Source organism: Canis lupus, chromosome 2 (genome assembly GCF_003254725.2).
Source record: "Canis lupus dingo isolate Sandy chromosome 2, ASM325472v2, whole genome shotgun sequence".
Lineage (NCBI taxonomy): Eukaryota > Metazoa > Chordata > Mammalia > Carnivora > Canidae > Canis > Canis lupus.
The window spans coordinates 65,786,200-65,799,868 of record NC_064244.1 but is presented as its reverse complement, the minus strand read 5'-3'; the positions used below and the strand labels follow the sequence as shown (position 1 = coordinate 65,799,868).

Below are 13,669 nucleotides of genomic sequence, written 5' to 3'. Positions count from 1 at the left end.
GATATCAGATATAAATTTAATGCAATTCCAAAAAAATTCCAACAAGCTGTTTATGGAGGTAGACAAGTTAATACTAAACTTCATATGGAGAAGCAAGCATGCAAGAATAACCAGAACAACATGAAAGAAGGGCTTGCCCTAACAGTGAAACATACTATGGAGCCTCTATGATAAAAAGTGTGCTGATGGCACATGAACACTTAAATAGGCCAGCTGAACAGAATGGAAAGCCCAGAAACAGACCTTAAGCACATAGGAAATTTAATGTGTGATGAAGGTGCATCTCATATCACTGGATCAAAGATGGACATTATTTTTTTAAATAAGTAGTGATGGGACAACTGAATAGTCATTTAGGAAAAGAGAAAGTCAAATCCACACTTTATACCATACACAAGAATAAACTCCAAATAGCGTTTGCTGTCTAAATATAAAAAATGAAACCACACTAGAGCTAAAAGAAGACATGGGTAAATTCTGCTTTAACCTCGGTATGAGAAAGACTTTCTAACTATGGCTCAAATCTAGGGGTATTAAAAGATTAATAAGACTATATAAAAATTTAAAACATCATTTTGCATGGCAGAAAATAGACAATCTCAGAAGACAGCTGAGAAACTGGAACAAAAAATAGGCTACAAATGGCTAATTTCCAAGAATTCTTAAAAACTGAGGGACAAAGAACCAAAAACCCAAGAGAAAAAGAGGAGAAAATATGATTAATTAAATTCATTTAAACATAAAAAATGGACTTTAGATATTTAAAAAAGATGTTTGAACCAACTCATAGTTAGAGAAGTATAAACTAAAACATATTGGGATGCTATTTCTCATCTATCAGACTGGCAAAAGTTAAACATTATGATAAACATTTGCTGTGGCTGTAGGGAAACAAGACTCTTGTGTAGCTGGTAGGTACAGCCCTTTTGTATGGGAATTTGGCAACATCTAAAACAAGTCTACATGTGCACTTAACCCCTTGACTTTTAGGAATTTATTCTAGAGATGTGTTTCCAACAATATTGCATCATTGTGTATAAATTTTGGAGTGCCCATTACCTAAATCCTTGTGCATAGGAGAAAATTTGAATAAGCTGTGGTGCATCCACAGATGGAGTGTGATGAAGCTGTGAAAACAGAAGGAGCATTGTCTCTGAACTGATATGGAATCATTTCTACAATATATTGTTAAATGAAAATAACCGTACAAAAGAGCATCTGTAGCATGCTACTTGTGTAAGAAAGGAAATATTTGCTCATTTGTGCAGAAGAAATACAGGAAGGTTAAACTAGTAACTAAGGAGATTGGTTACCTTCAGGGAGTGGATGAGAACAGGGTGGAACAGCTGGGTACAGCGTAATAGGGTTGAATGGGAAAGCAGTATTTTCCTGAATATCACCATTTTGTGTAGCACTGACTCTTAAACTGCCATAATATTTTATATACCCAAAATGTAGTAACTAATTAAAATTAATCCAGATGTGGAAGGAATACAAAACAATACAAATAGTAACAAATGAACCTAACTGTATGCCAAATGAATAATACTCCCACACTGAAGGGAGTTGGGAAGAAAAGAATTAACCCAAATACCTTTGGAAAACATTTCTAGATACTGTAAAGCTAAAGAAAAAAAAAAGAGCTATACACAAATACTATACTTACAGTATATTAATAAGGTTTTTTTAAATCTCACAAAGGTAGAGATTAACAATTTTGAAATTGATATATATATATAGTGTAAATATATTGTGGGTAATGAAAGCCATACTTGGCTCTGTTAGAGCAAGTAGTTACAAATAAGGGAAGGGGAAGGGCTAGAATATAACCTGTGGTGGTAGATTGAAATTGCAGGTGTCAGTATGAATTCATGGTTTTCACACAGATGGAGACAAATAAATGTGGATGTGTGTGTGTATATATGAGTATATATCCATATCTTTCTTTGCTCTGTCCATTGGGAAGACCCAGAAGCAGTGAAACCCCCACAGCAATGAGCTAACTTAGTGCCCAAACACTGGTTTCTAAATAATATCTTTTAATAGAAGGAGCCAACATTCCATGGAAAAATGGTTGATTCTAGGTCCAGGACAGGAAAAATATAAGATACAAGCCTAGAGTATCTTGTGGTACCAGAAAGTAAGATAGTACTCCAGAAAATTATAGAGGTGTGTTAGAAGGATATTGGAGACAAATTGAAGGAGGCTCAGTGGCCAAAGATGTGACAATTTGAGCAACAAAATAAATAATAATAATATTGAATTATAACCAATAGAATAAAAGTGCTTGAGTCCATGCTGATATAAATAGATAAATGGGACAGAAGGGATTCTTTCTGACAGTAGAATTCCAATTAATAAGTGTAGATGGAATAATGGAAGTAGAAAAGCATCATTAGACGAATACAATAGTAACCATTATTGCGGCAGGAACCATCAATGGATGCTAAATTTAGTGGGTGGAAGTATTATAAGAATAAAAAAAATTTGCGTAATTTAAAAGTATTTCTACTCAAGATACTTTTTTAATTGCAAAAGGAAAAATGCTAACTTTACAACGAAGGAACCCAGTAGACACTACCTTAATCAAATGATCAAAGTTAGCATCCTAGGAACAAGACACATCAGTATCATGTACTCCATGATATGATATACTAAAAAGGCACAACCACTTCTGGATACTCTTGCCAGAAATGCATAATTTAAGTCTAATCATTAGAAAACATCAGATAGACCCAAATTGAGGTGGATTGAGGTGCAAAATAACTGACATTTCTAAAATGTTAAATTCATGAAAGATGAAAGAAGATTGAGGAACTGCTACAGATTGGAAGAACCTACCTTAGGAGACGGAGGTACCAAAGGCAGTGTGATGTCCTGCATTGAACCCACAATCTGAGCAAGGACATTACTAAATAAAATGGCATAATGGCATAAGTTGAATAAGGTCCATACTAATAGTATTGGGTCAGCGTTCATTTCCTGGTTTTGGCAAGTGTTAGTGTAAGATAATGGAAGTAGGAGAAGCTGAGTATATAGGAACCTTGTGAATTAATTTTTTGACTTCTCTGTAAATCACATATTTCAAAGTAAAAAGCCAAAAAATAAAAAATAAAAGAGAGGTCCTCAAAAGTAATTCATCTCCATTGTGAGTATTCACACATTTCTACTTTCTTTGTTGTTCTAAATAAACCTCTCCTTTTTATAATACTAACCATGCCTTTAGAACTCTGAAAACACCTTTTTTTTTTTTTTTCTTATTGTCTCACAAAGGGAATATCAAAAAAAATCAGATGCAGAATACTGGGTATTCAGTTTTGCATCCTCATTATCCAAAGTAAAACATCAGCAAGAAACCCCTACACTGGGACACCTGAGTGGCTCAGTGGTTGGGTGTCTGCCTTTGGCTCAGGACGTCCCAGGATCCAGTCCCGCATTGGACTTCTTGCATGGAGCCTGCTTTTCCTCTGCCTGTGTCTCTGCCTCTCTTTTTTCCTCTCTCTCTGTGTCTCTCATGAATAAATAAATTCTTAAAAAAAAAAAAAAGGTTGGGGGGAGAAGGAAAAGGGGAAGGAGAAGAAACCCCTGCACATTTGAGCTTCTTCTCTTTAGCCAGACCCTGAACCCAGCCACACAAGTCTGGGTCTAACAAAAAAAAAAAAAAAAAAAAAAAATGTGCATCCAAAAAAGATGCCTCACTCGTTTTATGCAGTTTTAAAACTTAATTGGTCCTCTTTCATCAGAACAAAAATGTCTTTTTCAATATATGTCTCCTGCATAGCTATTTTCCTACCTAAGAATATTGTTGGTCATATGCTTTACCTTGTGGTTGAGAGCACATTTCACTCAATGCGGGGATCCCTGGGTGGCTCAGTGGTTTGGCACCTGCCTTCAGCCCAGGGCATGATCCTGCAGTCCTGGGATCGAGTCCCACATCGGGTTCCCTGCACGGAACCTGCTTCTCCCTTTGTCTGTGTCTCTGCCTCTCTCTCTCTCTCTCTCTGTGTCTCTCATGAATAAATAAATAAAATCTTAAAAAAAAGAAAACATTTCACTCAATGCCTATTTTAATATCAAATATAAAAGATGTATATTTGTTCCTCTCTGCAGCTTTTTGGAAGAATATACTACTGTGTCTTTGTGTGTTCTTTTTCAAATTATGCAAATTCTGCATCTTTAGCAGTTTGTGAATGAGTAAGTATTATATCTTTAAGATGTAATACTTAATCCATGGAAATAAGAGATCTAGAATTTTGGCTTATCACTATAGTGTGATTACTATGATGTGTAAGATCATGTAACTGATTTTTCAGCACTGGTACTTTCGCCATATTTAAATAGAAAAAAATAAATATAAGGTCTAAAAAATAAAATATAAGGTTTAAAAGAAGGTAATTTCGTTAGATGCATAATACTTTTTTGAGCCTTCGTTACTTACCAAATGTTTATTAAGCATCTTTCTGGGAGAGTGCATAGGAGTGATCAAGCCATATGATAGCCATGCTTTTATGAAGTTGTATATTTTTTTTATTTTTTTTTAATTTTTATTTATTTATGATAGTCACAGAGAGAGAGAGAGAGGCAGAGACACAGGCAGAGGGAGAAGCAGGCTCCATGCACCGGGAGCCCGACGTGGGATTCGATCCCAGGTCTCCAGGATCGCGCCCTGGGCCAAAGGCAGGCGCCAAACCGCTGCGCCACCCAGGGATCCCTGAAGTTGTATATTTTATTGTGTGTAAGGACTTCATGAAATTATTTTGAAATTCCCTGCTTCTGTGTTTTTAAATAGAGTTTCTTTGCATATTAGGAAGTCATTTGATGCCTTAGTGAACAATATAACTTACTAGAGAATATCATTTTGCCTATTAAATTTTTTAAAATCTTGGGTATTTTCTCCTTTTGGCAAGCTCTGTATTCACTATGAAATATTTAGTAACCTCTGTAACACATGGTAGATATGCATCATTGATGGATTTTGGCTTTTATTGCTCACCCTATTGGAGCAATTAATTCATATTGAAAACCCTGCTGTCTATGAGAACAAGCTTGCTTTTCAACTCTGAGGCATTTTCTTTTGGTCTACAGATGTTGGCTGAACAGGCGTCAGATTGATGGGTCTTTGAATAGAACTCCTGCTGGGTTCTATGACCGAGTATGGCAGATCCTGGAGCGTACACCCAATGGTATCATTGTAGCTGGGAAGCATTTGCCACAGGTACAGCCCCACTGTATTTATGTCACTTAAGGGGACCTAAGGGAGTAGGGAAATCTTTCCCCTTCTGCAATGCAAATAGTCTTTCTGCTTATTCCATTTTCTAAGAGTATTTAAAGAAAGGATATCCAGATACCTGAAGGGAGGGAATACTAGAAAATAAGATACCTAATCAATTGGATTGGAAATTTTTTTCCCCAGTCTGAGTTACTTTAATTTTTTAAAATTAGTGCCTCTCTATACAAAAGCCTTGCTTAACCAAATGGATATTTTCCTTAAAAGTTGTATTTAATCAAAAATCTTTTTGTGTTATTTTATTTCAAATGTTTCAAGGAAGCTCTGTGTTTAAGGGAACCATATGACCAAACCTTTTGCCAAGCAGCTGTCCTTCCTTTGTTTATTTATTAGTGAAGTTAGGGTTTCTTATGTTAGCATTACTATGAATGTTGGTATTTCTTTACACCAAGTGATAGTGGGCCAGTGTTGGAGGACCTCACAAACAATAAAACATACATTCAAAAGACAGAACCAAATCTGACCTAAGAAGCAAAGTGACTTAGTAGTGCTGTGAATAAGGAAATGACTGAATTTCAGTGAATGTGAAAAATGTAATAAATTTTTAGATCATAGATAATCACTTAATTTACTCAAGATATAACTTAGCTTTGGTCCAAATGAATTAGGGCTCCCTCCTTCGGATGGTTACACAAGTTGTATAAACTGGCTTGCTTCTTTGATTTGGTTATTTTATTTAATACTGACATCTGACTCATTCTGCTTATATACACACAAGAATAATTAGGCCTTTTGGAAATGTAGTACCATATTTGTTTTTAGTAATGAAAAGTCAACCAAATTATTTCCAATGAAGGTCCTTATACAAATATAGTATTCTTAAATACACATACCCACACTTATTTTGTTTATATGTACACAGTATTTCTGGAAGGACTCACAAGATGCTGGTAGCAGTATTTTATTTGCCTTGGGGAAGGGAACTGTGGTTTGAGGACACAGGGGAGGCTTTTGACTAAAAACCTCTTTAACCATTCAAATTTGAACTGTGTGCATTGATTACTTATTTTTAAAAATGAATAATCACTGTTAAAAGAATTCTTTATACTATTCACAAACTGTTGAGTAGTTATATTTGGTTGTCAATATAGGTGCTCCATCCCTCTCCTCAGATACTCTGTGACCATCATATGGGGCAGCACTGTCATGAGCAGAGAACAGGCCTCCATTATTCCTGCTCTGCTTCTGCTAGGCCTCATGTCTGCATACATTGGACTATGGCGACCTTTTGCTAGCTGCTTTCTCAGGCCCCTCTAATACCTACTAGATTTGCATATAATTCTCTGATTGCCTAGGCCACTTACATTTTATATTCTCTCTTTGCTAACAAAAATAACAGCAGATGCATACTAAATATTTTTATGTGCTAGGCACTTTTCTTTTTTTTTTTTTTTTTGCCAGGCACTTAAATCCTCACAACAATCTTTTGAGGTAGGTGCTCTATTATTCCCACTTCACAGATGAGGAAACTGAGGTACAGCTAAGTGTTTTTTCCCAAGGTCATACATCTAGGAAGTAGTTGACCCAGAGTGTATCACCTATCCCCTACCCTATTCCTGGTAATTTGACTTCTAAACCTTTTGTCTTAACTTCTATGCTATTCTTTGAGAGAGTAGGAAATAAAGCAAGCTTGATGTCTCTTCTCTAGGTTTGTCATGGTTGCACAGTAGCCAGGTTGACTTTTCAAATGAGATACATTAATATGAAATTGATATGAAACCATGACAGGACCTTTCTTTCCTTCTGTAGCCCTACTAATCTCATTGCTAGACATCTAAAGAATTATTATTACTGTGTTTAACAACTGGGCTTCACTTTCCCCAAACTAGGTACCATCTATAAACATTAATAATAGGTTAGATTATACTGAATATAGAATACAATAGGTAAACCATATTGAATTATAGGGCTGATGCATTATTTTACCAAATCAAACAACTTTGCTATCATTTGATTTCAAGGGGATATTCCTGCTGGGTCCCATTTGAAGTAGTAAGTAGACACACTTTGTTCTGAGGCTGTGATTAAGTTCACTGTAAATCATCATTGAGGTGGAAGCAAATAAATATGACTCACCATCTCTGCATCTCTGGTAATAAGTCTGGTAACTCCATCTGCTTTCCACCACACAAACCTAACAGAGTCTTCTTTTCAATCCTTTGAGGGTTAGCCATCATGCCCAGAATTGGATATGCATTTGGATTTGAGTTTATTTGCTGTTTTCATTTCATTTGTAAAAAGTAAATGGAAGACTATGTAATACTCTTGTTTTAAAAGAAATATAAAGGGTAGGGTGAATTCTTTTAGTTTTAGTTTTTTCCCTCTGTTTTCCTGCCATTTCTACGTGCAATGTTGTTTTTGCTTATTTGTATGCATTTTTATGCTGCCAGCTCAGAAGGGACCTGCCACAGAAATGATGTAAATTCAATATCAAGTGACTTACATGCTAAAGTCTGACAGCAAGCATAACTTGTTGTGTTAATTCTGAAAGCAATATGTACTCTATTTGTTGTCTCAATTTTTGGCTGTTTCTTTTGTGTGTTGAAGTGGATTTCCAATATAGTCCCTTTCCTTTAACATTTGTATAGTGAAGATAACTACTAAAAACAGAAGGTTTAATTTATCACAATAGTCAGCTGGTTGGCTTCAGTAGTTTGACATATATAAAATGCTTAAAATGCTCCCTAAGGTTTTTAGGAGCTGAAAAAGTTTATTGATTAGAAAATGAAATTCCTCTATTAAGTGGGAACCACAGTATAACAATGCAGCATGTTAATATTGAGTTATTTTTTTCAGCAACCAACCCTGTCAGATATGACCATGTATGAGATGAATTTCTCTCTCCTTGTTGAAGACATGTTGGGAAATATTGACCAGCCAAAGTACAGACAGATTGTTGTGGAGGTTTGTATTTAGAAATGTAGATTGCTGAAAAGTGCTTTCTATCTGCTCCCTGAAAATTAACCTAAAGGAAACTGCTCAAGAGACCAGGAATTCTACTCCTTACCTAACCTGGATCTCCTCTGTTTGAGTCTTGGAGAATATAGCCATCCTTGACCCAAGTCAAGGTACATAAACAAATCAGAGAGAGTGACAAAACATGAGAGACTCCTAATTCTGGGAAACGAACAAGGGGTAGTGGAAGGGGAGGTGGGCGAGGGGATGGAGTGACTGAGTGACGGGCACTGAGGGGGCACTGGACGGGATGAGCACTGGGTGTTTTAATCTACATTGGAAATAGGGCTCCAATAAAAAAATATACAAAAAAAAAATCTTAAATCCTTCCGTGTAGAAAGACTGCCCAGCTTTTTTAGACACATACTCACTTCTCAAAAGCAAGTGCATTAAAAAAAGAAAAAAAAAAAGCAAGTGCACTAACACTACTAAAAAACAGAGGAAGTGACCTTTTATTTGCTTTAATTTCAGGGTTTTTTTTTTTTTTCTGTTTACAGAAAGAGTGCATGACTATTGTAGAAAGTTTTAATAGTTCAGAAAATTATAGAAAAGAAAGCAAAAAAAAAAAAAAAAATCCCCCCATCCACTATATCCACTAGCAATAGGTCATCAGTGTTGGTATTTTGAGGGACATCTTTCTAAACATCTCTCTGTGAACAGAGAAGACATGCAATTTTGTGCTGTATTATTTTATAAAAGGTTAAATGCTAAAATACACACATGTGCATGGTGTATACATGTGCTCTTTTGCCATTTTAAAACATTATGCCAAATATGGAGATAATCCCCATAATGAATGGATTTAGCATATAGTACATCTTCACTTTGTCTCTTTCTCTGGGAATGTCTCCATCAGATTTTGTGTCTCTTGTGGTTGGGTAATATGTCTGAGTGAGGGAGAAGCTCTCAGTAAGTCCTGGATCTGGCATCTAAAATCCAATCAGAGTTGAGTGAGATTCAGTCTTACCTCAGATGTGCCAAGATTCCCTGACACTATCAGCCAATCAGTTTTGTAGCATGTGGGAATGAGGCAACCTGAGGTCAGGAAGAGATGGGGTTATTGGAGGGGTGGATGCCTTCCTTGTGCTGTCAGCCTTTCAGTGTCTAGTGCCTATCATGTGGGAACTACAATAGACATGGAGGTCCTTCTTGTTGACCAAATGAGGGTCTCTTTGCAGAAGAATTTCTCTTTTGAACTAGAACAAAATTTCACATTCTCCTGGCTAAAGTCCTGCCCTGCCACATTGTAACACCTGGATTTTTCTGAAAGTGTTTCATTTGGTTCTTTTAGGTTCTGTTTTGGAAGCATTTAGATAAAGTATAATCAGGAAGATTCCCAAATTAGGAATTATGAGGTCTTTTTTCCTGTTCCATGTACAAAGTCAGAGCCATAATCATCATCCTAAATTCTTTACCAAGCAAGCATTGTATACTCAGACACAATCTTTGTGTCTAACAGTTTGTCATCTAAAATGAATGTTACTACTTAGGATGAATGTATGAGATAGCTAAACAATAGGGTGATGCATTAAACTAAGATATGCAGACCCAATAGTACTCAGACCAGAAAGAGGTCAAAATTAGGTGTGTTTTTTAAAACATAACCATCCCCTGAGAAACACTATGATGTCACAGAATTATACCCGTTTGGGGATGTTGGGCTCCAGGTCATTTGATCATGAGCCTAGATCCAGAGTCTCCACTGAACTCATCTGCCTTCTTTGGCATTGTGGCCTACTTACCTTTTCTAGGGCAGCCTCTGTCCCACTGGACACTGATTTTGGTGTCTTGCCAATAAGGATTAATGCCCAGAGGCCAGAAAGTTCAGACACTTTGGGTGAACAGGGCACTATGTACTGTTGACTGTGATGGGGAAAATAATTTTTCTTACTAGTTTCATTGAAATGAATAAGCTACAAAGTTATATACATAATGACAGCTACAAAGATACATATATTGAAAAAAAATGTGCAGTTTCCAAACAGAACTTAACGCTACTAATTTGCCAGATTAGAAAGATTCCACTCACAATGGTCCTACAATCAGTCATTGTACAGAACACACTGTGAGATTCAAGGGTCATCCATCAATCTGAGTAAAGAATGAAAACATGTACAGATTATGTTGCTTTTATGGTTCATATAATTGTCTTTCAACCTCTGTCTCTTCTAGTTACTAATGGTTGTATCCATTGTATTGGAAAGAAACCCTGAGCTAGAATTTCAAGACAAAGTTGATCTAGACAAACTAGTGAAAGATGCATTTCATGAATTTCAAAAAGATGAGAGTCGACTAAAGGAAGTTGAAAAACAAGTAAGTAGAGAAAACAGCTTTTTGTAGAATTTTTTCATTGTCTCGACTCTTCAAAATATCCCTAATCTCTCATCACTTAACTTCCAAAACAGATTTATAGAGTGCAAAATAGAGTACTTGCGGGGCAGGGAGAAGTCTGACTTATTTGAGAAATTAGTAGTGCTTTTTAGTTAATTACTAGTCAGCTCAGCTATGAAGCTCTGACTAAAAAAAAATTGGGAAGACATAAATTTCCTTTATATAGTTAGCAGTTAAAATGTGTTTTACCAGAAAGGAGCCATAGATTCCAGAAGGCTATAAAATTAAATTCTGGGGAGGATGGGAATGCATAACAGGCTGCATTGGTCTGTGTATACTACCTAATATAGTCCCTTCCAGGCTCTCCATTTAATATTTTATGCTCATCTGTAAAAAGGTTCCCTAAGTAAATAAAAATTATCAGCAAAGAAGAGAATACTAAAAATGTCTCTCTTTGTTTTATATGCTGAGAAGATGCCTTAGGAAAATGAAAGAAAAGCTCAAGAAGTTTCTATTTTCCATGAGGAAATCTTTCTGTGAATTTATTTTTCCCCCTAGGCTGACACTGATTTTACCTGTCAACTCTTTACAAACAAAAATCAAATGACTTACTTACTGTTTTCCTTTGTAGGATGACATGACTTCCTTTTACAACACTCCCCCACTGGGAAAAAGAGGAACATGCAGCTATTTGACAAAGGTTGTGATGAATTTGCTGCTAGAAGGAGAAGTCAAGCCAAGCAATGATGACCCATGTCTGGTTAGCTAGTGAGGAAGGTGTAAAAGGCTCTGTTGAAATACGTTTTCTGGAAGTTTGTTAAGTTTTGTATTGAAGCTTAATTCAGGCCGCCGTGAATGTAAGGACTTATTATGTTGGTGAGGTGGTTGCCACACCCTTGACAGAGTTAGTGGATCTCGCACGCCATAGTCAATCTAATGGTAAAACATGCTTTAACTACATGGAAAAAAAATCCTCATGATTATAATGCCAACCACAATAATAATCTTTACTGAGTGATACAAATAGTTAATGAATTGAAAGTTCACCACTGCATGTTTTATGATCAGATAACTCATTGAAATGAGTCTTTGCTCTTTAGACTAAATTCCCACCTAGTACTGCCATTAAAATGAATTTGCCAGCTGGTGTGCATACTGGAAATGAAAAGATACTGAAAGAATGGAACGAATGGTGAGCTTAACTCAGTGGCACTGTCATACTGGAAAAATACAGTAAAATCATAAAAACAGATCTGCCAGCTGATGTTTTTATTCTCAGAAACAGCATTGTTGATAATATTTTAGTATACAGAGCTACTGTACAATTTTTACCTTGTAAACATGACTGTGGTTTTGTATTTGTGTTGACTTTAGGGGTTGGGATAAAATACAGTATAATATATACCTTATCAAACATTTTCTTTGAGCTCTTACTAAAAATATGGCATGCATAAGATTGTTCAGAAGAGTAGACTGTTAACCTAGTTTGTACTAGTAAAAACAAAACTGAAAATCATTAAACTTTATTTCTGAATTAATGAATATATCTGGACACATTTTTGGTTCTCCTGTTCACACTATTAAGTCTATTACTCCTGAATATTCTCAGTTTAATTGATCTGGAGACAGAGTGGAAGAGGATATATGGTACCTACCATTACACATATTTTACTACCAAATTTATTTAAGCAAACTTTAATAAAAATAGAAAATAGATTAAACGTTTAAGTTTTATGAATTTATATCCTTATTGAATGTTAAACAGCACAGCCCATTAATTTTAGCCAGAGATCCAAAGAGAGTCATTTTTCTGACCAATCATATTAGAAGTATCACCTGAGAAGTCAAACTTGTTACATAAAGGATGCAGCCCATTTGTAGATCTAAGAAACATAGGACAGGTGGCTTCAGTAACAAGTCAAATTGATATCAAATAAATGGATGGGTGAATTCATGGAAAAATCTGCAGAGTCAGGCACATTTCTCCTAACTTTGCGGTATATTGCGTGGGTCTTGTATAAGAAATCATATATGCACTTTGGCAAAATTGAGGAGAATGAGGTAAAATCTGACCTTAGAGAATATCTTAAGGAGAGGGATATGACAAAGAAGATAATTATTTGATAAATTAAGACAGTTTATGAAAAGATAGAAATGGGGTGCCTGGATGGCTCAGTTGGTTAAGCTTCTGCCTTCAGCTCAGCTCATGACCTGAGGGCCCTGAGATCGAGCCCCACGTCAGGCTCCCTTCCCTGTGATCTCTCTCTCACTCTCTCTCAAATAAATAAAATCATTTTTTAAAAAAAGGAAAGAGAGTGATGAACTTAGATTATAAAACAAGCATAAAAAAACCTTAAACTTGAAGCCCAGGGAGAATCAAGGACTGATACTTCATAGCTAAAGAAACTGAATATAAAGAGAAAAACCCCTTGAAGTATTTAATTTTTGCTGAAATCTAGAGGAAAGTAAACTGTTGCATTTTTTAACGAATTATTTTAAAGTCTGATAAGCTACACAAAGTTGCCAGAAACCTGTCATCTTTATTGAAATCAAACATCAAATGCAAATGTATATTTCCTTAATGAGTTTTAGTTTCCTGCTTAAATGCTACATATGCAAGATTCTGGTTTTCCCATGCTGCTGCAGGCTTTCAGGATCTGTGACATATGTACTGACTTTGTGTTTTGATGAAATTTAAAATTTATTGTACTGAAAGATATGTTGGGATCAGTAAACCTTGATGTACACCTCTACAGAAGCCAATGTCTGTTTTCTAAGTAGAAAAGCAAAACATAATAGGAATTAGAACACAGAACTCATATGAATTTTGGAAGTCCCATTTGGCCCACAGAGCCAAAATGTTTTAACAGCTGTACTAGAGGCTGACTGAAAATATTAGCACATTTATCCAGGCATGACAAGATTTAAATCTGATTTAAAGCTTCCTTTATCACAATGGCAGATTCACTGTGTAAGTTTATTGTACAAGCAACGTCTGTTGGAAACTCCTGACTGAATATCAAATTCAACTACATTTCCAGAGCTATCATTTTAAGAAACATGGTGTTTTCCAGATTTCCTAACATTTTATTTAAG

At 35.7% G+C, this 13,669-nt stretch overlaps 1 protein-coding gene across 5 annotated transcripts in view; it reads left to right on the top strand.

Annotated features, from left to right (window-relative positions):
- The window catches only part of PHKB (phosphorylase kinase regulatory subunit beta), a 215,074-nt gene extending 202,959 nt beyond the window's left edge, over nt 1-12,115 (top strand). For 4 of the 5 annotated variants that reach the window (XM_025448119.3, XM_025448120.3, XM_035713913.2 and 1 more), the window contains 4 exons: nt 5,086-5,215; nt 8,084-8,191; nt 10,415-10,555; nt 11,205-12,115. In XM_025448119.3, coding sequence (XP_025303904.1) covers nt 5,086-5,215; nt 8,084-8,191; nt 10,415-10,555; nt 11,205-11,342 — 517 coding nt within the window. In that variant the 3' untranslated portion in view covers nt 11,343-12,115. Of the gene's footprint in view, nt 1-4,561; nt 4,736-5,085; nt 5,216-8,083; nt 8,192-10,414; nt 10,556-11,204 lie in introns of those variants that run through there. The other variant, XM_049098251.1, reaches the window with a different exon arrangement.
- Nucleotides 12,116-13,669: the final 1,554 nt, after the last annotated feature.